The sequence below is a fragment of the Taudactylus pleione genome, unplaced genomic scaffold (genome assembly GCF_031769625.1).
Source record: "Taudactylus pleione unplaced genomic scaffold, aTauple2 ptg000284l, whole genome shotgun sequence".
NCBI lineage: Eukaryota > Metazoa > Chordata > Amphibia > Anura > Myobatrachidae > Taudactylus > Taudactylus pleione.
The window spans coordinates 2,300,364-2,321,180 of NW_028284686.1; the positions used below are offsets into that span (position 1 = coordinate 2,300,364).

The 20,817-nt window shown below is 44.8% G+C and overlaps 1 protein-coding gene across 2 annotated transcripts in view; it reads right to left on the bottom strand.

The window, feature by feature from the left end:
• DVL1 (dishevelled segment polarity protein 1) overlaps positions 1–20,817 on the bottom strand; it is a 248,251-nt gene that overhangs the window by 167,601 nt on the left and 59,833 nt on the right. For both annotated transcript variants that reach the window (XM_088482235.1, XM_088482236.1), the window contains exons 2-3: positions 1,825–1,894; positions 190–311 (exon numbers count right to left, since the gene is read on the bottom strand). In XM_088482235.1, the coding sequence (XP_088338361.1) occupies positions 190–311; positions 1,825–1,894 (192 nt within the window). The remainder of the gene's footprint in view (positions 1–189; positions 312–1,824; positions 1,895–20,817) is intronic.

Below are 20,817 nucleotides of genomic sequence, written 5' to 3' on the forward strand. Positions count from 1 at the left end.
TCAAACTGAATTTATGCAGATCATCCAGATAACACATAGGGAAGTTATGCATAACTGTATTATATACTTATTTTTCCAGCAGGAGGCAGCAGGGAGAAATTGAAACCAATAAAATAGTGCCCAGCATTTTATGTGTACACGTAGATTACATATAAGGAAAAACTGCAGCCAGCATATGACATTTCTTACTGAAAGGATGGCGGGCGCGAGTCCCCAATCCCGCCTGTTCTCTCAATCGGAGGGGGCAGTTCTGTTCGGCTTTCTGTACTTTGAGATCCACCATCTGAATGTGAGCTTTCTGCCAGTACCAGCTGTGGAAAAAAAGAGGCAGAAACAGGTTAATATTTCTAAGCTGCTTTGTCTGCAACTCACAGAAAAACCTGTGCTTATTAGGATGCAATAACAATTTGCCATTCTTATATTCTCACACATAGTGGTCCAAATTGAATACTTGGATGTGCAGCCAAGTATTTTTTCCTCAGCAAAAGTCATTTTATGTAAAATACAAAAGGTGATGTCAGTGTTGCAACATCCCTCCCCAACCATCTTCTTAACACGGTACAACTACAGGTACCTCAACACCCCCCCCCCCCCTTCCTGGATTCTTATCCCCCTGTGTATATAGAGATAAGCCGTTATCCCCTCACGTGCATCAAAAACATCCTTTAACCACTTAACTGACGATTTTTCCAGCAATACTGGTCAGATATTGCCTGGTCCGCAGGAAAGTCCGGATAGTCAGAACAGATCCGTTCTGCACATGTATAGAACAAATTTTCTCTTTAGAAACACAGCCGGGGGGTGCGGACACACCTTGTCAGCTGAAGTACAGCTGGCTGCATTCGCATCAAAACCGACAACGTCAGTTAAAGTGGGTAATGCCTTTTTTTTTTTTAAAAACATTCACTTTTATTGCAAGACACAGAATATACTAACAATTATAAATATACATATGCACACCAAAATGAGACAAACAAAGGGATCGCAGACCCAAGCATAAGAATACAGACATAATGCCATTTTTTAACACTAACGCACAACCCCTTCCCGCATTTAATAGATAGACTGGCAGCATTAACAGCCCAGCAGTACCATGGAAGTGTAATAGCTGGAGCTCTCTAGCAAAAGAAAATGACCTTACAGAATGACTTGCATTATATTTTCCCTGCAACAGGTTCAGGTTAATACCTTTAAGTATTATTACATACAGGTTAGTGTAAAAGTACACATATTAATACCATAATGAACCGTATTGCCTACAACATTACTGCTTTCTAGTGGGAAACACGGTTACACTTACTAGAACGAGAAAAGAAATATAAAGAATATTACAGAGGTCACTGGAGGATTATAAAAAACATATTGCACACCGTATTATAACCCAAACATTTTATAATGAGCTTACTTGATATCACCAGTCCTTCCTTTGCTGCCTGATAAGATGCTATTTAACTACTGATCTTAAAGAGAAACTTATGAACACAGAATGTATAATATGAAAATGAACAACAAAGTTGCTGGAACTTTTTAATTAAAAAATATAACTCCACAAAATGTAATATTAAGATATTATTATTGTTTTAATTATTATTATTATTATTATTATTATTATTATTATATTTTAAATGAATATACTGCATTTCTTCTGTCAAATCCTTATGGTTTATCGTACACATGGAAAAGATCACCTTTCTATCTTCAAAGATTGATGTCAACAAAAATACAGTAAGGGTGATGTCACTTGTGGTTAATTCCTGTATGTGACAGAGATTCCGGCTCATAGAGTATGATAATGTCCCATCCCTCCTATATGAGAACACTCACCCAGGACACCACTCTTCCATTAAAACACGGGAGCTTTGCGTTGTCATCTGAGATCTCTTCTTTGACCACCCTGAAAAATTGAATGTGACAGAAGAATTAGTGTCTGAATGTTTCATCATCTCAGCAGCTATCTGCCTCTGGCTCCTATATAACCTCCAGAAATATACTGTATTTTCATAGCCAAGTATGCTCTCTTTCTGTAATCCATGCCAATTAACTGAACAAGTCAGCTGTCATCACTATAATATGTTGACAAGTCATTGACAGCAGTACAAGGATAGACAGTCTATAATTACTTGTTTGCTGTGGCTTTGATTAATGAATATATTTTGAGTAGATATGATGTCACTAAATGATTTAATGTAGTCAGGTTTGCTTTATGATTGTATAAAGCATTCAGAGTGTAAGACAGGACAGGACTGGGCAGGAAGAGCCTTGGCCTCGGGTCTCCAGACCCTATGACTTGGTTTGTAAACTTTGTATGTCTTGTAATCTCTGCAAACATTTTGCTCTTACATTTTGGATAACTGACCTAGGGCTGATTAACGAACATAATTTTATTAATGAAAAATTATGTGCTGTGGTTTTTTGCGTGTGTTTGCTCGCGTATGTGTGGTTGGCATGGTCAAAGATTGCCCCACAACTGCGACAGGTGACTAATGACCCAGTGGCTTTAAACAAGTGGTGGCGTTAGGTCAGTAAGGGTCTGTCTGCCTTTGTGAAGGTTACTGAGGTAGGAGGTTGCAGGTTGTGAGGTATTTCAAAGGAAATGTGCCAGGGCTTATATAGGTTGCTTCTGCCAGATGTTGGGCTGTAGGCATTAGACAACGGCGTGCAGCGTGCAATAGATAATGGCATTGTGTGTGGAGATCTACAGATCTCTCTGTCCTGGGATCCCTCTTTCCTCTATCCTGTGTGCATGTGGCCTACCTTTACAAAGAATTAAGATATCACTGTTATATAGAATTAATGTTTCTTCTTGCTAAATTGAACAATACAGTAAGATCATGAGTTTATAGCTTAAATGTTGAAAGTGGAGAGCAATACTGCGCAGACTCCAAGTCTGTACGGACATATTCAAACATTATATATACTAAAAGTACCTAGGCACTACCTGGGCACTGAACATAAAGGTGACACATTTGCATATGGACAATGATGTGTCTGAAAACTTGCATTTTAAAACATATTTATTTTCCATTCCATACACCTTAATATTTATTGCATAGATGCATCTGGAGAGAAGATTCGACAATAATCATCATCAGACAGAGAAATGGAAATCTAATTTATGTAGATGCACAATTTTCATGTCATAGCTAATATATAGCAATATAGCATTGACATATTTACATGTTAATCTCTAAACCATGTCTTATATGACGAATCCCCCTCTGTAAATCCAGCATTTGCTGTATGGGTGTGACTCATTTTGGGGGAGATGTATCAAACCCTATAAGGATAATACACAAAGAAGAAATAATAACTGGAGAAGTTGCCCATAGCAACCCTTCAGCCATCATTTATCAAGTACATTCTAGAAAATACAAGGGCAGCTGAGGTTGGGAAGAAGAGGAGCATATCTCCAGTGAAGGGGGAGGAATATAGCAAAATCTAGTAGTGGTTGTACAGAGAAAGTAACAGAAAAGGACTGACACTGACACAGGGCCTGACTCAGAGCTGGGCGCAGTGTCGATGTTTGCGCAGTTGACCCATTTTTTGCTACTGTGCAAGAACAAAAAGTCTGAGAAGCCCATATGGCACATGCGTACCACAGAGTGTACACAAAGACCGCTGCTGCGAATAGAGCCGATAGTAATAGAGCTGGCGGCGGACAGCCATGGGCGTAGAAAAGTCTGAGAAGCCCCTATGGCACATGCGTACCACTGAGTGTACACAAAGACCGCTGCTGCGAATAGAGCCGATAGTAATAGAGCTGGCGGCGGACAGCCATGGGCGTAGAAAAGTCTGAGAAGCCCCTATGGCACATGCGTACCACTGAGTGTACACAAAGACCGCTGCGGCGAATAGAGCCGATAGTAATAGAGCAGGCGGCGGAAAGCCATGGGCGTAGAAAAGTCTGAGAAGCCCCTATGGCACATGTGTACCACTGAGTATACACAAAGACCGCTGCTGAGAATATAGTCGATTGTAATAGAGCTGGCGATGGACAGCCATGGGCGTTCCTGGGAGGTGACTGAAGTGAATGCAAAAAAAGGCAAGGGGCGTGTTATGGGAGTGTCCTGGCGTGTTAGTGACAGAGCCGCAGCCACAGAGGACATGGTTAGAGAATGTTCAGAAGGAGAACGTTGAACATTTAGATGGTCATTGCGATGATGTGTCGATGGTGGAGTGTTTGAGTACACCGGCAGATTTCCACTGTCAATGGACATGGAACGTGGGCATCTCAGGGCTTGCACTGTCCGGCACTGGCAGTTACAGAAGGGGAAGACTGAAAGTAGCATTTGCATATTATCATAGCAGCGAATCAGAAAGAAATCGCAGCCGTGCTTGCATTAGCGTTCACCTCTGAATCAGACCAATGGGGCGCATTCATATATTTCAAGATTTCACACAGTAACAGTGAAAGATTGTATGCACCTAAAGCTTGCTGCACACGGGCATCCCAAAAGCTCTGACAGTGGTTGTCTGCCAACCAGACTCGTGCCTAAAAATGATCCAGTCAATTTCATTACATTTACGATTATATTGGAGCCAACTATAAAGCCAGTCACTTTGCCACCACTGAAATAGCAGCATTTTACAGACACCATAATGCAAATAATATCTTTCATAAAACACAGCTTGCTATACATGAGGGCCAATGAAAGAGCTTGATCCAAACACAGCTATACATCAAACTCAAAAGAGGGACCCTGTAGATGGAGTCAGAGACATTTGGGTCCAGGAGGGGGCAATAGCAAATAGCAAGATATTTAAAAATATTTACGTAAAGGGAAAGCTTAAATAAGGATAAATTCCATTTATTAAAATAAAGAATGATATAAAGGAATGAGGAAATCAGGTTGATATAGAGATCCATGATGGAGCAAGTTGTGGCCAATACGAGGATTAATAACCCAAGCTTATCTTATTACACTAGAAGAGCGATGGTATATAAGTATGATAAGACCCCAGGGAAATTCTCTGCTGATCTATCTGATCTACTTTAGGACAAAGGCTGCAAATGTGAAGGAACTAGGGATGCAACCATTCAGTTAGACAACACATTCTTCTTTCTTTTCCAACTTTGCACAAGGTTATGGACTTGTAAGGCATAAGCCATCTCTCAGCATATCATAATCGTATCTGTGCAAACACTGGAAGAAATGGAGGGGAGAAATCCTGTCTTATTTAGATAAAGTGGTCAAGCAGCTGCTCAGTCAACGCCTACACTTTAAAAATCAATGGGCAGAATCCACTAAACATAAAAAGGCCTGTTAAGGGATTAGGGAACAATAAAGTGTATTACAAAGTAGTGTGTGGGGAATGGCAAGTAAGAGTACAGCCTGGCCAAGACAAGTCAGGCATAGCGAGAGCACCAGAATGCCAAACTCCCTGCATCTTCTCTCTTTACCGGAACTGTTGTCTCTAGAGATTAAAGGAAGATGAATACTACATTCAGCAGGATTTAACCTGTTACCTGCTTGTTTAATTGATGCAAATGTTGTTTAGTGAAAAATTAAAGACTCGTAAATGAGCAAAACCTTAAAGTGGCTATTCCCTCCACCATATACCCCTCTATTGAGTCCCATTCCCCCCCCACAGGTCTATTTATTAAGCTAACACACCATTTATTTAAAATAAAAGACCCCGTAAATCTTTCTCCCATTACTTACTAACAGTGATATATTTTGTCTGCACTAACAGTTCACCACAATCACTCTGCATTTATTTTGAAGAACTTTGACTTAAACAAAATGGCCACCACCATTGTTCTTATTTTTGTTTTGACTCTAGTGTATGGTTCTATTGTTTTAGCTGTAGAGCATAGTTCTAACATATGTTTTGTCTTTTGTGTTTCTGTGATGTAGGAAGAATTGTAGAAAGTACAGTAAAGCTGGGTACATGGGTGTATCTAGGGGTCTGAGCACCCCTGGCAAAGTAACAGGCTGGTGCCCCTCATAATTTCTGAATTACACTCTTATTTATAACATCTCCCCAGCAGCCCCCCTTCTGTATCCCCACCCAGCCCCCATGTTTCATCAGCCAGCACTTTTTTCTATTTCATCAGGCAGCACCCATTCTGTCTCCCCAGACATCTTCCTTTTTTCTCCCCAGTCATCCCCCTTCTGTCTCCTCAGCCAGCCCCTTTCTGTCTCCCCAGTCATCCCCCTTCTGTCTCCTCAGCTAGCCCCTTTCTGTCTCCCCAGTCATCCCCCTTCTGTCTCCTCAGCCAGCCCCTTTCTGTCTCCCCAGCCATCCCCCTTCTGTCTCCTCAGCCAGCCCCTTTCTGTCTCCCCAGTCATCCCCCTTCTGTCTCCTCAGCCAGCCCCTTTCTGTCTCCCCAGCCATCCCCCTTCTGTCTCCTCAGCCAGTCTCTCTTCTGTCTCCCCAGCCATACCCCTTCTGTCTCCCCAGCTATCCACCTTCTGTCTCCTGAGTCATCCTCCTTCTGTCTCCTAAGCCAGTCCCCCTTCTGTCTCTCCAGTCCCTGGTCACCCACTTCCAGCTCCCACAGCCCACACGCATACTTACTATATCATCTGGCTGTGGCCGGCTCCTCTTCAGTGCAGCAATGCAGTGTGCGCGACATGATGATGTCACACGTATTCATTAATTGTGTCTACCAGGCAGCCGCCTGCAAGCAGCAGCGGCTACCCAGCCCTTAGACATCTGCCTCAGGTAAGAGGCAGGGGCGTACCTGGGACTCCAATCCTGGCAGTCCTGTACTGATTCTACCCCCTGGCCATGGATGGCACCCCCCCCCCTTGGCCAGCACCCCTGGCGAGTGCCATCCTGGCCAATGGGTAGAAACGTCGCCGGCTGGATACACACTGAGCGATGTGTACCCAGCGATTTGTACCCAGCCAAAAAATGGGTGGGATGGGGTTAGTGTTTTCACATTTCTCAGCAGTGTCCTTTTCTGGGTTCAATGTGAACTTCACATACATGGCAGTGGTCTGCGCATGTGTATAGATGTTTAACCTGACGGGGTAGCAATGAAGCAGGACAGACTTTGATGGTCTTCATTGCCAGCTATTGGCAAATTATAGGTAGCGCCAGTGGCGGAACTCCCGGAGACAATGGAGTCATTTGCCGCCGGCCATACCTGGCACTGCTATGGAGATGGAGCGCCGCTGATCCAGCAGCGTCAATACGGGGGGTGCGGTCGCACCCCCTACTTTCTGGGCGCCTGGTATGTTTTTATTTATCTTTTGTCTCTGTTTTAAAGTGCTTTACTGATACACATTTTGATACATAATATCTGTCAACATAATATCCTTTTATTGATACATTTTTAGACACACACAGTTATTTTAAACACAATATTATTTACTTGTAGCGCTCGTATTTAAACAATTATTCTAGAAATTGACTTCATACTGAGCAGCTTCATTCTCAAAGCACGGAACATTTTTTCATTTTAAAATAGTGAATGGCAACAGAAAAACGCAAATGAATGCATTCTAATAAATAATGGAACTTTTCCTCTCCTTTACTGCAGTTTATGTTCCCCACTGTTCTACAGTCTTCACGTCTGTAACCCCAGCTTCTATACCCAACTATTCTAGTCTCCTCTCCTTTGACCGTGACTTATTACCCCCACTATTCCAGATCCTCCAACATGACCCATTCCACCAATTCCAAAAAGCTCTGCTGCTAGACTTCCCACTAAATTTATGTTTGCAGTCACCTGTGGTGAAACGGGTTGGGTACGTAGGATGTAGGATGCTGGCGCTCGTGATCCCGGATGTCAGAATACTGATGCATCCCGACAGGGTTAGGATACCGACACCTGTCTGTCCGTAACCTAATCCACCCCCTCTCCCTACCCAGTGCCTAAACCTAGCCTCCCCCTAGTGCCTAAACCTAACCTCCCCCTCCCCGCACCCTAAACCTAACCCAGCCCCCTTAGTGCCTAACCTTCTCTCTAGTGCCTAACCCTAACCCCGCTAGTTTCCCTTCGACATGCTGTCGGTCAGGATCCCGGGATTCTGACAGATGTCGCATTCTGATCACCAGAATCCCCATGGTCGGTATTATGACCGTATCCCATTGAAACACCTTTCTCGTCGTTTAACTAGTTCAACACAGGTGGCTGCAATTATAAGTAAAGTGGAAAGTCCTGGAGCAGAGCATTTTGTACCTGGTGTAGGGGGCGTGTTGGAGGGTCTGTTATTCTACAGTCTCCTCTCCTTTAGTATGCCCTCCAGAGACAGGTTTATGAAATTGGGGTCACTGACATGGGCGTAGTAAACATGTTTTGGTACAAAAACTCAAGCGGTAATAAATGTAGTTTGGTAGTAAGCATCAAACTACAGCTCATCCGCTAATGCAACATTTATTGCACTTCTAAATATTCAATGTAAACTATGACTCTTGATCATTACTTCAAACAGTTGGTAATGACAGAATAACTTCTGTAAATGGTGACTGGCTACCTTTCAAATATACAAGACCGTCCTATAATGATTTATCAGCTCGATAAGTAACATTAGCAGAATAGGAGGAGGAGTGGAAGATAGAATGCCATGAAACTAGGAACATATGTCCTCTTGATTTTACACTACTTTAACTGATTGGCTTGTTGATGATGTCCTACAACATTTACGATACACATAAGCTTTTCTCTCTGTCTTCCTACTGTACTTTTCAGTAATGTACAGTATTTCTGCAATCAGGCAGTCCTATGATATTTGTCTTTTCTAGTGATCTGTCTAAACCAAAGAAAGTACTGACACCTACATTTTGTAAAAGCTGCTAAATAGCATGTGAAAAAATGAAGTAAAAGCCACCTGCAGATGGAATCTTCCTTTAAAGCTCCTGAAGAATAGTTTGTACAGTATATCCAGCATTGTTGTGCTATCCCAGCAACACTATGTTTGTGCTCCAGTGCACCCGGGGCATAGGAAATACATGTTAGTGGAATTGCATTGTAGCTGTTTTGTGTATTCAGCTCAGTGATTTATAGAAGAATTGAGTATTTACAATTAAGCAATTAAATTGCTTTATTTCTGATCTCCTCTAATCTCTCTCATAATTTGAGGGCTGTTGACAATGCAAGCAGGGAAAGCTCCTCCATTCTTCATGGAATGACTCATTGTTTCCGCAATCCGCAGTATTTCTGCAGTTTACACAAGTGGAGAGGTTATCAGCCACACAAATACAGTCAGGTATGTTGTGTGAGTAATGAACACATGAATTCTCCACTGAATACCCTTGCTTTAATTACATGGAATGATTACTTGTACAGATAAAAAATAAAAAAAAGACAAGGTTTTCTGAACCACCCACCAATGTGATAATGTGAAAGGCAAACAGAACTTGCTTCTAAGAGGGGGTTGGGTTTGGGATGCCGGTGCTCGGGATCCCGGTGGTCAGAATCCCGGCGCTGGTATACCGACAGCTGTCTGTAAGTATCTTAACCCTTCCCCTACCCCTAACCCTCCCCGCACCCTAAACCTAACCCTAAATCTCCCCCCCTAGTGCTTAACCCTCCCGCTAGTTCCTAACCCTAACCCCACTACTTACTGTAATGATGCCGTCAGTCGGGATGCCAGCGTCGGGATTCTGACTGGTGTCGGGGGAAGCGCTGGCATCCCGCACATCGGGATATTAAGTACATCGTTCCTGTGTATTAATAATCACGTAAATGGCACGATTATTAAATATCCGTTTCACGACGGGTATTTTTATTGAAATTATCCCCGCTATGTACTATAGGAAATTTGCAGGGACAGCGGTTGCGATAACTGCTGTCCCTGCGAGTTATATTCCCTGGTATTCTGTAGAAGTCTTTCATGTTGTGAAAGACTTCTCCAGGGAAAGTTGACACTGCGCATGCGCACAGGGTCAAATCGTAGTCCCCATTGATAATAATAGGGACTGCGATCTGCAGTGCTAATAGCACTCTGACGGAGTTTTGTATGAAGTCTCCTGCATTGTGCTATATGTACATAGCAAGAAACAATAACATTATGCAGAAACAACAGTTTCTACATAATTTTATGAAAAAGAGCGTAATAAATAGGCCCCTAAGCATGGTCTTCCTTGTTTTTCTATACATTATGTCATTCTGCACAACTGTATATTAGAATTTATTAAGATGAGTGTGGGCTGCCTTGGTGATTGATTAGGTTATGTTCCACCAGGTCGTTGCTTAGGGATAAGAAGACAGGCACTGAAGCAGGTCACATGATTGGTGAATGCATTCTGGATTCTGTGATTACAATATGTTGGTAATCCTATATGCTGCCTATATGCTAATTATTCATTGTGTTGATATAGTAGGACTAGTTAGGCCACTTAAAGCAAGACTTTCACTCCAAGGCACAGGTTAATATTATAGATTACTTGCAATACATTATTTTAGGTAACTTTGTGGAAAGAGAGGCATAATAATAATAATATGAATAAAAATTTATTTATAGAACACCTTTGTCCCAATAGGGCTCAATGCACTTTACATATTTGCAGAGGGTGAGGCAGCCATCTCAGCTGCGTTCAGTTGTCACTGTGCCTTCTTTAGCTTACAGTCTAAGGGGCTGATTTGTTGAACGCAGATTCCCAATTATAGTGATCGCATGCAGCCTCTGCTATGCCTCTGCCTGATTGACAGGCAGAGGCATTAAAGGGGTGGGAAGGGAGGTGGAGGGGGGCATGCGTTCCGGGAGTGGTAAGGCCAGGGGCTGTGTCCATGGATGCAGTTTCCTGGCCTTGCAAGCCAGTCAACCTGCATAAGCTGAGGCTTCCTCAGATGGCCGGTGGCCCAGTGCCATCCATCACGATGGTGATCCCAGCCTGCGACCTTGGTCGCAGTGCTGGGATCGCAAATGCAGCCGGGGGTGTCATACACCTCCTGCTGCATTTTCATATTAGCAAGGACGGAATTGCAAAGCTGCTTGCTTGCAGCTTTGCAATTCCATCCTAAGATGAATCACTCCCTAAATTCCCTAACACACTTCCCCAAGGATTTCTGGCTTAGAGATACTAGGAATATTTTAGGGTTAGAGTTAGGCTATGTGTACTGTATATGGTTTAGAGTTACTCAGGTCTCCCCGGGAGAAGCAGGTGGGAGATGTTGGGGATGGGGCCATACGGGTTGCGTCATTAAACCCTGCCCCCTCGAGACAGTTTGCAGCGAATGGCGCATATTTTAATAAGGGGCGAGGCCAAATGTTGCAATTCTCATAGAATCGCATCATTAGGTCACGCCCTCTACTCGTGGACCTGCCGGTCCACAAGAAAATTCTCCTTATTCTTCCCACTTCACTTGGAAGGGTGCAGAATGCGGGAGAAGTGCCTACCATCAGAGGGTGCGGGAGTCAGGCCTGCCAAGAGCGGCGGCGGGCCCGGGTAACAGGGGACGTGGCCTAATCGTGGGAGGCGTGGCCACGGAGGGTGATTTTCAACGCAGCAAAGCGGCTCTGCGCGCTGGCGAGGGCGGCGTTCTGAGCCCCCTCAGCCTGGCGCAAAGCCAGGGGGCGCGATCAGTGTGATTGCTCTCCCCTCCACAGGCATAGGTGACTGCTGTGGCTGCTGCTCAGTAGCCACGACCAGTCTCCCGCTGCAGCTCAGCACACGCTGTGTGCTGGGCTGCTGTGAGGGAAGGGGGGGCGGCGTCGGACCTGGGCCCCACAGGAAGCCCGGGCCCGGGTAATTTGTACCCACTCCCCCTCCTCTCGGCACCCCTGGCAGGAGTTACTCGAAAAATCAGGAGCCTCCTGAGACTTCCGGGAAGGTAGTAATGTATGTAGTGCACAGACCCTGACTCTTCTCTGGCACAACCTGCCCCTCACATGTTAAGGCAGGACTCGCTCCACAACATGGCTGTGTATCGGGATGTACTAGAGTGTAAAATGCGGTCAAACCCCTGAAAATGCAGTTTTCGAGGGTTTGATCGCATTTTTCATGTGCACCAAGCTACGGAATGTGATACATTCCGAAGCTTGAAACCGGTGGTTAACACCAACTTTAGATGGTGTTATCCAATAGAAGCAGATGGGCTTCTTATTAGGTTTCCTCTGAGAGGGATCCATTTGGATCCCTCTCAGCGGGTGATGATGGGAGAGACGGCATGCCGCTGACGTCTCTCCCAACTGTGCAAGAGAAGAGCCGAGACTCGGAGCTGACAGCGGCGGTCGCATCAGGAGCGGGGTTTCAGGTAAGTTGCTTCATGGGGCACTGTATAGGGGCGGGGGCCGCTACTAGTAGCAATGGATAGAAGGGATTACTACTGGGGGCAATGCATAGGGGGGACTACTACTGGGGGCACAATATACGAGGCACTGCATAGGGGGGACCACTACTGGGGGCACTGCATAGGGGGGACCACTACTGAGGGCACTGTATAGGGGGACCACTACTGGAGGCATTATATAAGGGGCACTGCATGGGGGGACCACTACTGGGGGCACTGCATAAGGAGCATTACTGCGGGAGGCACAGCATAGTGGGGACTCCTACAAGGGGCACTGCATAAGGGGCACCATTACTGGGGGTACTGCATAAGGGGCACTGCTACTGTGGACATTGCATAAGGGGCACAACTACAGTGGGCATTGCTAGAGGGGCATTACTACTGGGAGCATTAAGGTGAATAGAAAGAAAATTTTTTTTTCCTAGGATGACAAACGGTGGTATATAGGGGCCCCCACAAGTTTGTTGCCCAGGGGCCCCCACAGACCTTATCCGGCCGTGGGCATGAATACTTATGTACATGTGATTTCTTAGGGTTTTTTTTTTATTAAATTTGCAAAAATCTCAAAAAAACTTTTTACACGTTGTCATAATGGGGTATAGGACCTGATTCCGACCCGGTTGCTAAGCAGCGATCGCTCGCTGCCCGGCGATTGTTGCTCAGTGCGCTTCCGTATAATTTATAGTGCGTGTACCCAAGCCAGTCTCAGCGATGGGCAATCGTGCGCTCGTAGCACACAGACTGCCCGCTACTTTGAGTGACAGCTAGTGCTGTTTGTGGGTGGTAACAGGGGAAGGTGTTTGTAAATGGGGGTGTGGTGTTGCGAACGCAGGCGTGTCAGGCCAACAAAAAACGCAGTTTAGAGGGCGTGCATAATTAGCAAAGTAGCGTCATTGTACACGTCACCTGCATGTATTTCAGCCAGCACTGATCGCAGTGCTTGCGGCTGGGAAAGGCAACCTCAAGGGCTGCGAGCAGCTCCGATGCCTCTCGATGTTACCGATTAATCAAACAATTCCAGGAGATGACGTGTGTTGCGAGGGGAAAGGGGACATCTTAATACACTTGCAAGTGCTCAGTGCCGTAGCTCGCTAAGACATAGAGGGCATCCTTACGCCACGCAGTGCGAGCATTTCATTTAAATATCCAGCCCCTTTTTGCCAGCGAGCGGCCGCATCTTGCGAGCAGGTCTGAATGAGCTCCATTGTGTGTAGAAATTTGAGGACAAAAATGAATTTATTCCATTTTGGAGTAAGGCTGTAACATTATAAAATGTGGAAAAAGTGAAGCGTTGTGAATACTTTCCGGATGCACTGTACAGTATACTTTCTAATTTGTAGGGAAACAAGTGGTTTTCGTTGATCTTATGCCCAGGTCCTCTCAAAATTCAGGCTAATAATCATTCCTTTCAGGGCTGGCGCTAGGATTCTTTGCGCCCAGCGCTGTCCTGTGCTGCACTTCCGCGCCCCTTCCCTCCCCCTGAGCGTTTACCCAATAATGCCAGAGGGAGGGTGGGTGCGGGATTTTCCGCCAGAGCCGGCCGGGCGATGGTGACTTCAGGCAGGGCTGCGCTCCTTTTGGCTATGGCGCTCCGGGCGATGGCCCTGCTAGCCCGTGCCTACAGCCCCCACTGATTCCTTTCTTATAGGTTCACAAGAAGTAGGACAGAATCTAGTTACCGAAGTTTAAATATCAAAATGTATTACACAAAACATTAACAATGAATAAGAACTTGACAGTCCTTCTCCCACTGAGCAGCAACCAACTACCCAATCTCTTTGGGGAGAAGTAGAACACGAATCAAACTGGTAAGTCCCAGACACTTATAACAGCTTGCTGATCTCCCCCTTTCTGTAGGTAATAACAGTGGTGATAAAGGGCTAAGATCCGATCTGCAAGTCCTCTTCATACATTTTGGCTCGCAGACATTACCACCACCAAACCACTGTTATTACCATAACATGTATCTGATTTACATGTGTTTGAGCCTACTACCATTCAACACCAGAGGGCAATTATCAAGAACATTGGCCCTCATTCAGAGCCGTTCGCTATTTGCGGTCGTTCGTTCAAAAACAAGGGGTGGCTATTCAAATGATCCGTTCGCACATTGCGGTCTGTTCACATCTCTAAGTCTGAATGAGCGAGCAAAACATACGTTCGTTTATTTGATAAAAACGCCCCCTGGCCGCTCGCACCATACGTCATGTCCGCTATTTATTAGATTAATCGAGTACATCGTACAGCGTATGAACTGCTCGCTATTAATGTGGTTGGTTTTTTCAACCGCTATTTTGCGAGCGGTTCTGAGTTAAAAAAAAACAAGTGACGTGGTCAATGACGCTGCTGTATTAATTATGCACTCCCTTAAAACGCCCGTTTTGACCTTTAAGCACGCCTGCGTTCGAATTCCACACCCCCGTTTTCAAGCACCTTCCCGTTACCACCCACATACGCCTCATTCTGTCACTCAAAATAGCAGACACTCGCTATATAGCGTACAAACGATATTCGGCCGCACTGACTGGTTCGCGCATGCGTACTAAAAACCGTACGCATGCGCAGATGTGCGAACATCGCTCGGAACGAACATACTGCCGCTAACGAGCGGCTCTGAATCAGGGCCATTGTCTTTCAAGCTAAGCAGACTGTTTCACAACTACATCATATGCTCACATTTGTTTACAGTGAATCTTCTTTATGTGAAATTCTGGGCTGCTAAGTTTTTGTGAATTGTGCTATTGTTCTAGCATACATTTTATAAAAATATGAAAACGGCATCAGTAACTTTTAATACATAGTCATACTTGGAAGTAATATCTTTGACTGTTGCAAATGAAAACACAAAACAACAGAAACAAGCTGGGTTTATAATTAACAAACGTTATCTCAAGGTAGTCTGAAAAAAGGAAAGTTCACCTAGAAAGACATCCTGTTCCTTAGTCAGGTGACAGTCCTGTATTTATCCTGCCCCCACACTGCCTGAGATTAGGAGCTTCCCAGCAGTATGCAGTCAGATTGTCTATGGTGAAAATGCCAAATGTCAACACCAGAATGTCAACATTTGCAACATAATAAATGTCAATACCTGGAAAATGTAGACATGGACAGAATATCTACATATGAAATGTCAACATTGTCAAAATGTCGACATTAGCATTGGGGTTAGATTTAGTGGTTAGGTTTAGCCTTAAGGGAATAGGGATAGACTTACCTTAAATCCACATTGTCTACATTTTGACCATGTCACCATGCTGAATGCTGTCGATATCCATAATGTTAACACCAGAATGTCCATATTGTCAAAATGTCAATTTAATAAATGTCGAAAAAAGTGGAAAATTTGGACAATGACGAATATTGACAAGTGAAATGGCGACAATGTGAAAATATCAACATTTTCATTAGGCTTATGGGTTAGCGTTAGGTCGTAGAGATCGACCTACCTTAAAACAAATTGTCGTCAATTTGACCATAACGACATTTCAACAGTGGCAACATGCTGAATGTCGACATGGTCAATAACGTCATGATGAACATGTCAACATGTTCACTTTCGACAAAATTACATTCTCAGGTTGACGTAATAATGAATGTTGACCTAATATCCCTAAAATAATTACCCCTGACCCTCCCCCTAACCCACCTTTTCCGCAGCCTAACCCTAACCCTCCCTCCCCGCAGACTCTTAGTTTTGACCGACTTACTACCTTAGGGATCGATTCAATTGATCGAGATGTTAATAGCGCCGGAATGTTGGTCCCGGGACTATTCAATTCTAGTCCGACTATAATCACTTAAGTCGGAGAATGCTGTTTCTTACGACTACAGTAGGTTGTGCGGAAAAAACAGCCTCACGGCCAGCACTTTAGTCAGATTTCTCCAATCATTTAGTCGCCGTAACAGCGCACTGAATAGAAGAGCTCCAGGTGCTCCCTCCCATCGCTATAAACAGCGCGCTGAATTGAAACGTCCTCTTAAGTTGAGGGGAGCTGCAGACCTTATTGCTGTTTTACAGATTACACATATTCAATTAGCTGCGATAACTTTCCCGGGTTATTTTTGCTTATCGCTGCTGAGTGTCTGTACTGAGCCACAATGTGGAATTTGCGCCATAATTTTTAACGGAGGTAGACGCAAAAATGATAGGTATACATGGGAAATCAGCCTGTACTGTTAAAGAATCAAAGGAAGTGGGTCCTTTAGCAACACTATTAGAGTCAATGCAAATCCCATCAAATGCTAACTACCAATCTAGTAGTTACTATTTGAACCAATTTACATGGTTCTAGTGAGAATGGCTAATCTTGATTTGCTTCCAGTTCCCTCAAACTAGAGGTCGTCCTGGTGACATCACCTTGGTGAAGCACCCTACTGTGTGTAGCAGTCACTGGGCCAATGGTCGGGTACCTCTGTAGAGCCCAATCCTGGGGCCTGCAATAAATTGCCTTTCCAAACTCTGCAATTGCAAAGTTCTCCCACTGCTCATAGATAATGGAGTACATTATCCTAATAAAATAATCCAAATGACCAATGTCTATTGCAAGTCCTTGGGATCCGACCTGTCGGAATTTCGGCACCAGTATTTGGACCGTCGGCATCTGGCACATCGGGATGCCGACTACATCCCTGTACAAATATAGGTCCAGCCCTAAATGCAAACTCTAGCCCTAAAAAAAAGCTCTTATCGTGTTCCCAGAGTTATAAATATGCAAAAACCTGTGACAAAATAATTTGTACAAAAGGCACAGGAGCCCCCATCCAGTACTGTAATGAGATAATGCAGTAATGTGGTCTTGTGAATCGTAATTCAGTATAGTTCTAGGATGCAGTTTGTGAGATAAATGGGGAGCGGGGGCCACAAGTGTGATCTTTAACTATGTCCACTGAAGTTTAGAAGAATACAAAAGAAAATAGGAAAGGAAATTGTTTATTATTATTACTATGGCAAATACAATATAATATATATACAATTTGCTCACAGACGGTGTAATGGTTAGCATTACTGCCACACCGCACTGAGGTTGTGGGTTCGATTCCCACTATGGCCCAAACTGTATGGAGTTTGTATATTCTCCCTGTGCTTGCATGGGTTTCCTCCGGGTGCTATGGTTTCCTCCCACACTACAAAAATATACTGGTAGGTTAATTGGCTCCCAACAAAAATTAACCTTAGTGTGTGTGAGCATGTGGTAGGGAATATAGGGCCTGATTCAGAGCCGGACAAACTGACCAGAGCGCTCGCTCTGAATCAGGGCCCTCCTACCTAATATTGGAGCGGCCTCCTGGCGCTCGCATAGCTGTGGGTGACCACCCACAGCTTATGCGAGAGGGCAAAAAGATGGTTGCGATGGTCAAGACCATCGCGACCATCGGGCTTGCGACGAGACCCTGCGGTAGGGTCTCCATGGGAACGCCTCCGTCTAGGCAGCAACGCCCCGGCACGCCCACCAAAGGGGGCGTGCTGTCAATCAACATCGACAGTACGCCCCCTTTGGTGCGAGACCCATAGCGACGGCTTGGCCGTCGCTATTCGGGTCTCGCGCATGCGCACGACGGAGCTCCCTTCGTTGTTCGCATGCGCACTAGGGCACCATTGACCCTCTTGCGAGCGCTCAGCGCTCGCGAGCTGGCCAGAATCAGGCCCATAGATTGTAAGCTCCACTGGAGCAGGGACTGATGTGAATGGACAAATATTCTCTGTAAAGCGTTGCAGAATATGTGTGCCATATATAAATAACTGGTAATAAATAAATAAATTTGTTACTTAACTTAGCTTCCTCGGAAGCCAAGGGAAATTGCTCTAATGAATGTATTACAATCTGCCTTGGTAAGTCTTGCACATCAGCTGTGTGACACACAATGCAAATGGTTTACTTTAAACATCGCCCAGGTGAGTTAATCATTCTACAGGACAAGTGATGAGCGAAATTTTATGTTAAGTCACTTTCACAAGAAAGTCAGCATGGGTGAAGCAGTATTTTATTGTCCATAAGAACGTGTAAATGTATCATGGTTGTTGTCATATAAACATTATTATCCTTTATTGCTGTGATAAAGATCCATATGAAATTTAGCTTTGAATGCTTCTCCCCAAAATACCCGTTTCTATGTTGCCACGCCTTACATGACAAGAGGGTCTCAAACAGTAGCAGTTATCATACTCAAGCTGTAATATTAAAAGGGTAGAGAACTACAGCATTACAGATGACACCTGGCACCTGATTTGCCCAACCTTTTCCGGAGGTACTAAAGGAAGGCAAACACTACAGATCTAGGGAAAGGCTATGAAAGTTCACAGCCCATGTTGACAGAATGGGTGACATTTATAAAACCTGTTCTACAAATAACAGTGTGAAACAGGTGGTGTTGCCGAAAGCAACCAATCAGACATTTGCTTTCTTTTAGTAAACTGTACTAGAAAATTCCACAATCTTATTGGTTGCTATGGACACTTTCTTTGTTACTTATGGTGCGTATCCACTAGCAGATAGTGGAACGACAATACAATTACAACATTGTAATCACACAGTCGTTCCTCATCCCCTGTAGTGCCTAACGACTACAAAATTAGAAAAGTTTTTTTAGAGAGTGATCCCTTGGATGGTTGTGCATATGCGTATCTACCAGATCCGAAACCCAAAGGCAATGACTTTACCGGGACAGCTTGACACCGAAGGAGCTGTTCCGGCAAGCTTTTATTAATCCATTCAGGCAGAGAGGTCAGGGGTCTGTCAATGAAAATTAACTGCAATTTTATTGCCCTTAGTGACCTACAGAACTTTTTTCATAAATGTCACTCAATGGGGGCGAGTCAAATGGAGGTGTTACCATACCAATCAATTACATTTTAGCTATCATTTATCTGTACATTATAGAACAGTGATGTCACGACTCTTGGGTTTTGTAGTTTTGGATCAGGACCATGGACTTGATGAGTAGTAGGATAGCAGAAGCTCAAGGGCTTAAAAAGACTCCTTCGCATGTATGGTATTGATGTAACTGACTCACAGTATAATATACAGTGCTCAGATCTGCCAAGCAGAACAGGTAGTAGGAGTGACCACAACAAAGTGCCTATAATACCATTGGCAGCCTGCAGGAGAATGGAACATGATGTGCTGCACAATGCTGAAGGTAGGGCGTAAATACAGCGCCAGAATATAATGGGAAACCTGCTGGACTGAGGACCGTATGCATCGCAGTGCGCATGCACGAATCAGCTATTGCGATCGGGACTGCAATCGCAGAGGTTACGCAGATCCATTGCAGAGTGATTGACAGGAAGCACCGTTTGTGGGTGGTGACGGGGGGGTGGTCGGCCAAACGCATGCGTGCCAGTGCGTTCGCACGCCATTGCAGGGGTGTGCATAAATTATCCACTGCGAGCCAATACACAGTGTCAGGTCTCATAGCGTTCGTGGTTGTTAGTAAGGTCAGGGCTTGTGCAGGGGTGCGTGAGGCTGCGATGGTACTCGATTGAACAGATGGTTTCGCTATTCTGCTAAACATTACGGATGTGTGTAAGGTAAAGTGGGTGTCCTTATGTTGTGCTGAGTTTGCATTGCAGTGGATTAGCATACTATAGCAGTTGAACTGCGTGCAGACGCAATATTACGATCCGCAGTGAATCAGGCCCTGAGTGCGCAGATGATGACTGTGGACTAAATGATGCAAGTTTATGCAGATAGCTGGAGATGCAGTCCTAGACACTGTGGGCCTGATTCAGCAAGGAACGCAAAGGAGAGAACGCACGCACTTGGCCATTGTTTTTGATCTACGCATGTGTATGCATCGACTGCGCGTGAGCGAACTAGCCAGTGCGATCGGCTTATGGTACGCAGACTACACCCTGTGTGCACACAGACCCTCCCGGTATTGATTGACAGGAAGTGCCGTTTGTGGGTGGTGATGGGAGGGTGGTCAGATGAATGCAGGCATTATAACGCTGTTATAGGGGCGTGCATAATTAAGGCAGTGTGGCGGCATACGCAGCCATACCGTAAGCTGTACACAGGAAGCAGCCAAATTCCTGCAGTGTCAGGTCAACCACTATTGTGCGTATGAGTCAGAATGGTTTTCGATGTTACCGATGTTTATGCTATCTTGCGTACTAATCAGGCTGTGAGTAAAGGGAGATGGGTGGCTTTATATATGGCTGGGCGTCTGCATCTTGTACTGCGGTCTCCGTGCGTATGCATTGATTAGCATATCCTTGCAGCGGACGGGTGCGTGCATCTGCATACGTGCGTTCCTTTTAAAATCAGGCCCTGTATGGACCATGGGTGAAGGTATTGTAAACTGGTGCAAAAGCACTCTATTGGGTATATTTAGAAGTGGAGATGTTGCCCATAGCAACCAATCAAATTCTAGATATTATATTCTAGAAGGTGCTATACCCCTATGAGTGCAGATAATTAAAGGCAGAGGGCCTGATTCAGCAAGGAACGCTTGGATGCAGACGCACGCAATAGGTCGATGGTTTCGCTCTGCGTATGCATCACAGTGCGCATGCGCAAACCGGCCAGTGCGATGGAGTATGCATACGCAGTGAGTCCGCAGACCAGGGACAAGTGATTGACAGGAAGTGCCGTTTGTGGGTGGTGACGGGGGAGTGGTCGGGCAAATGC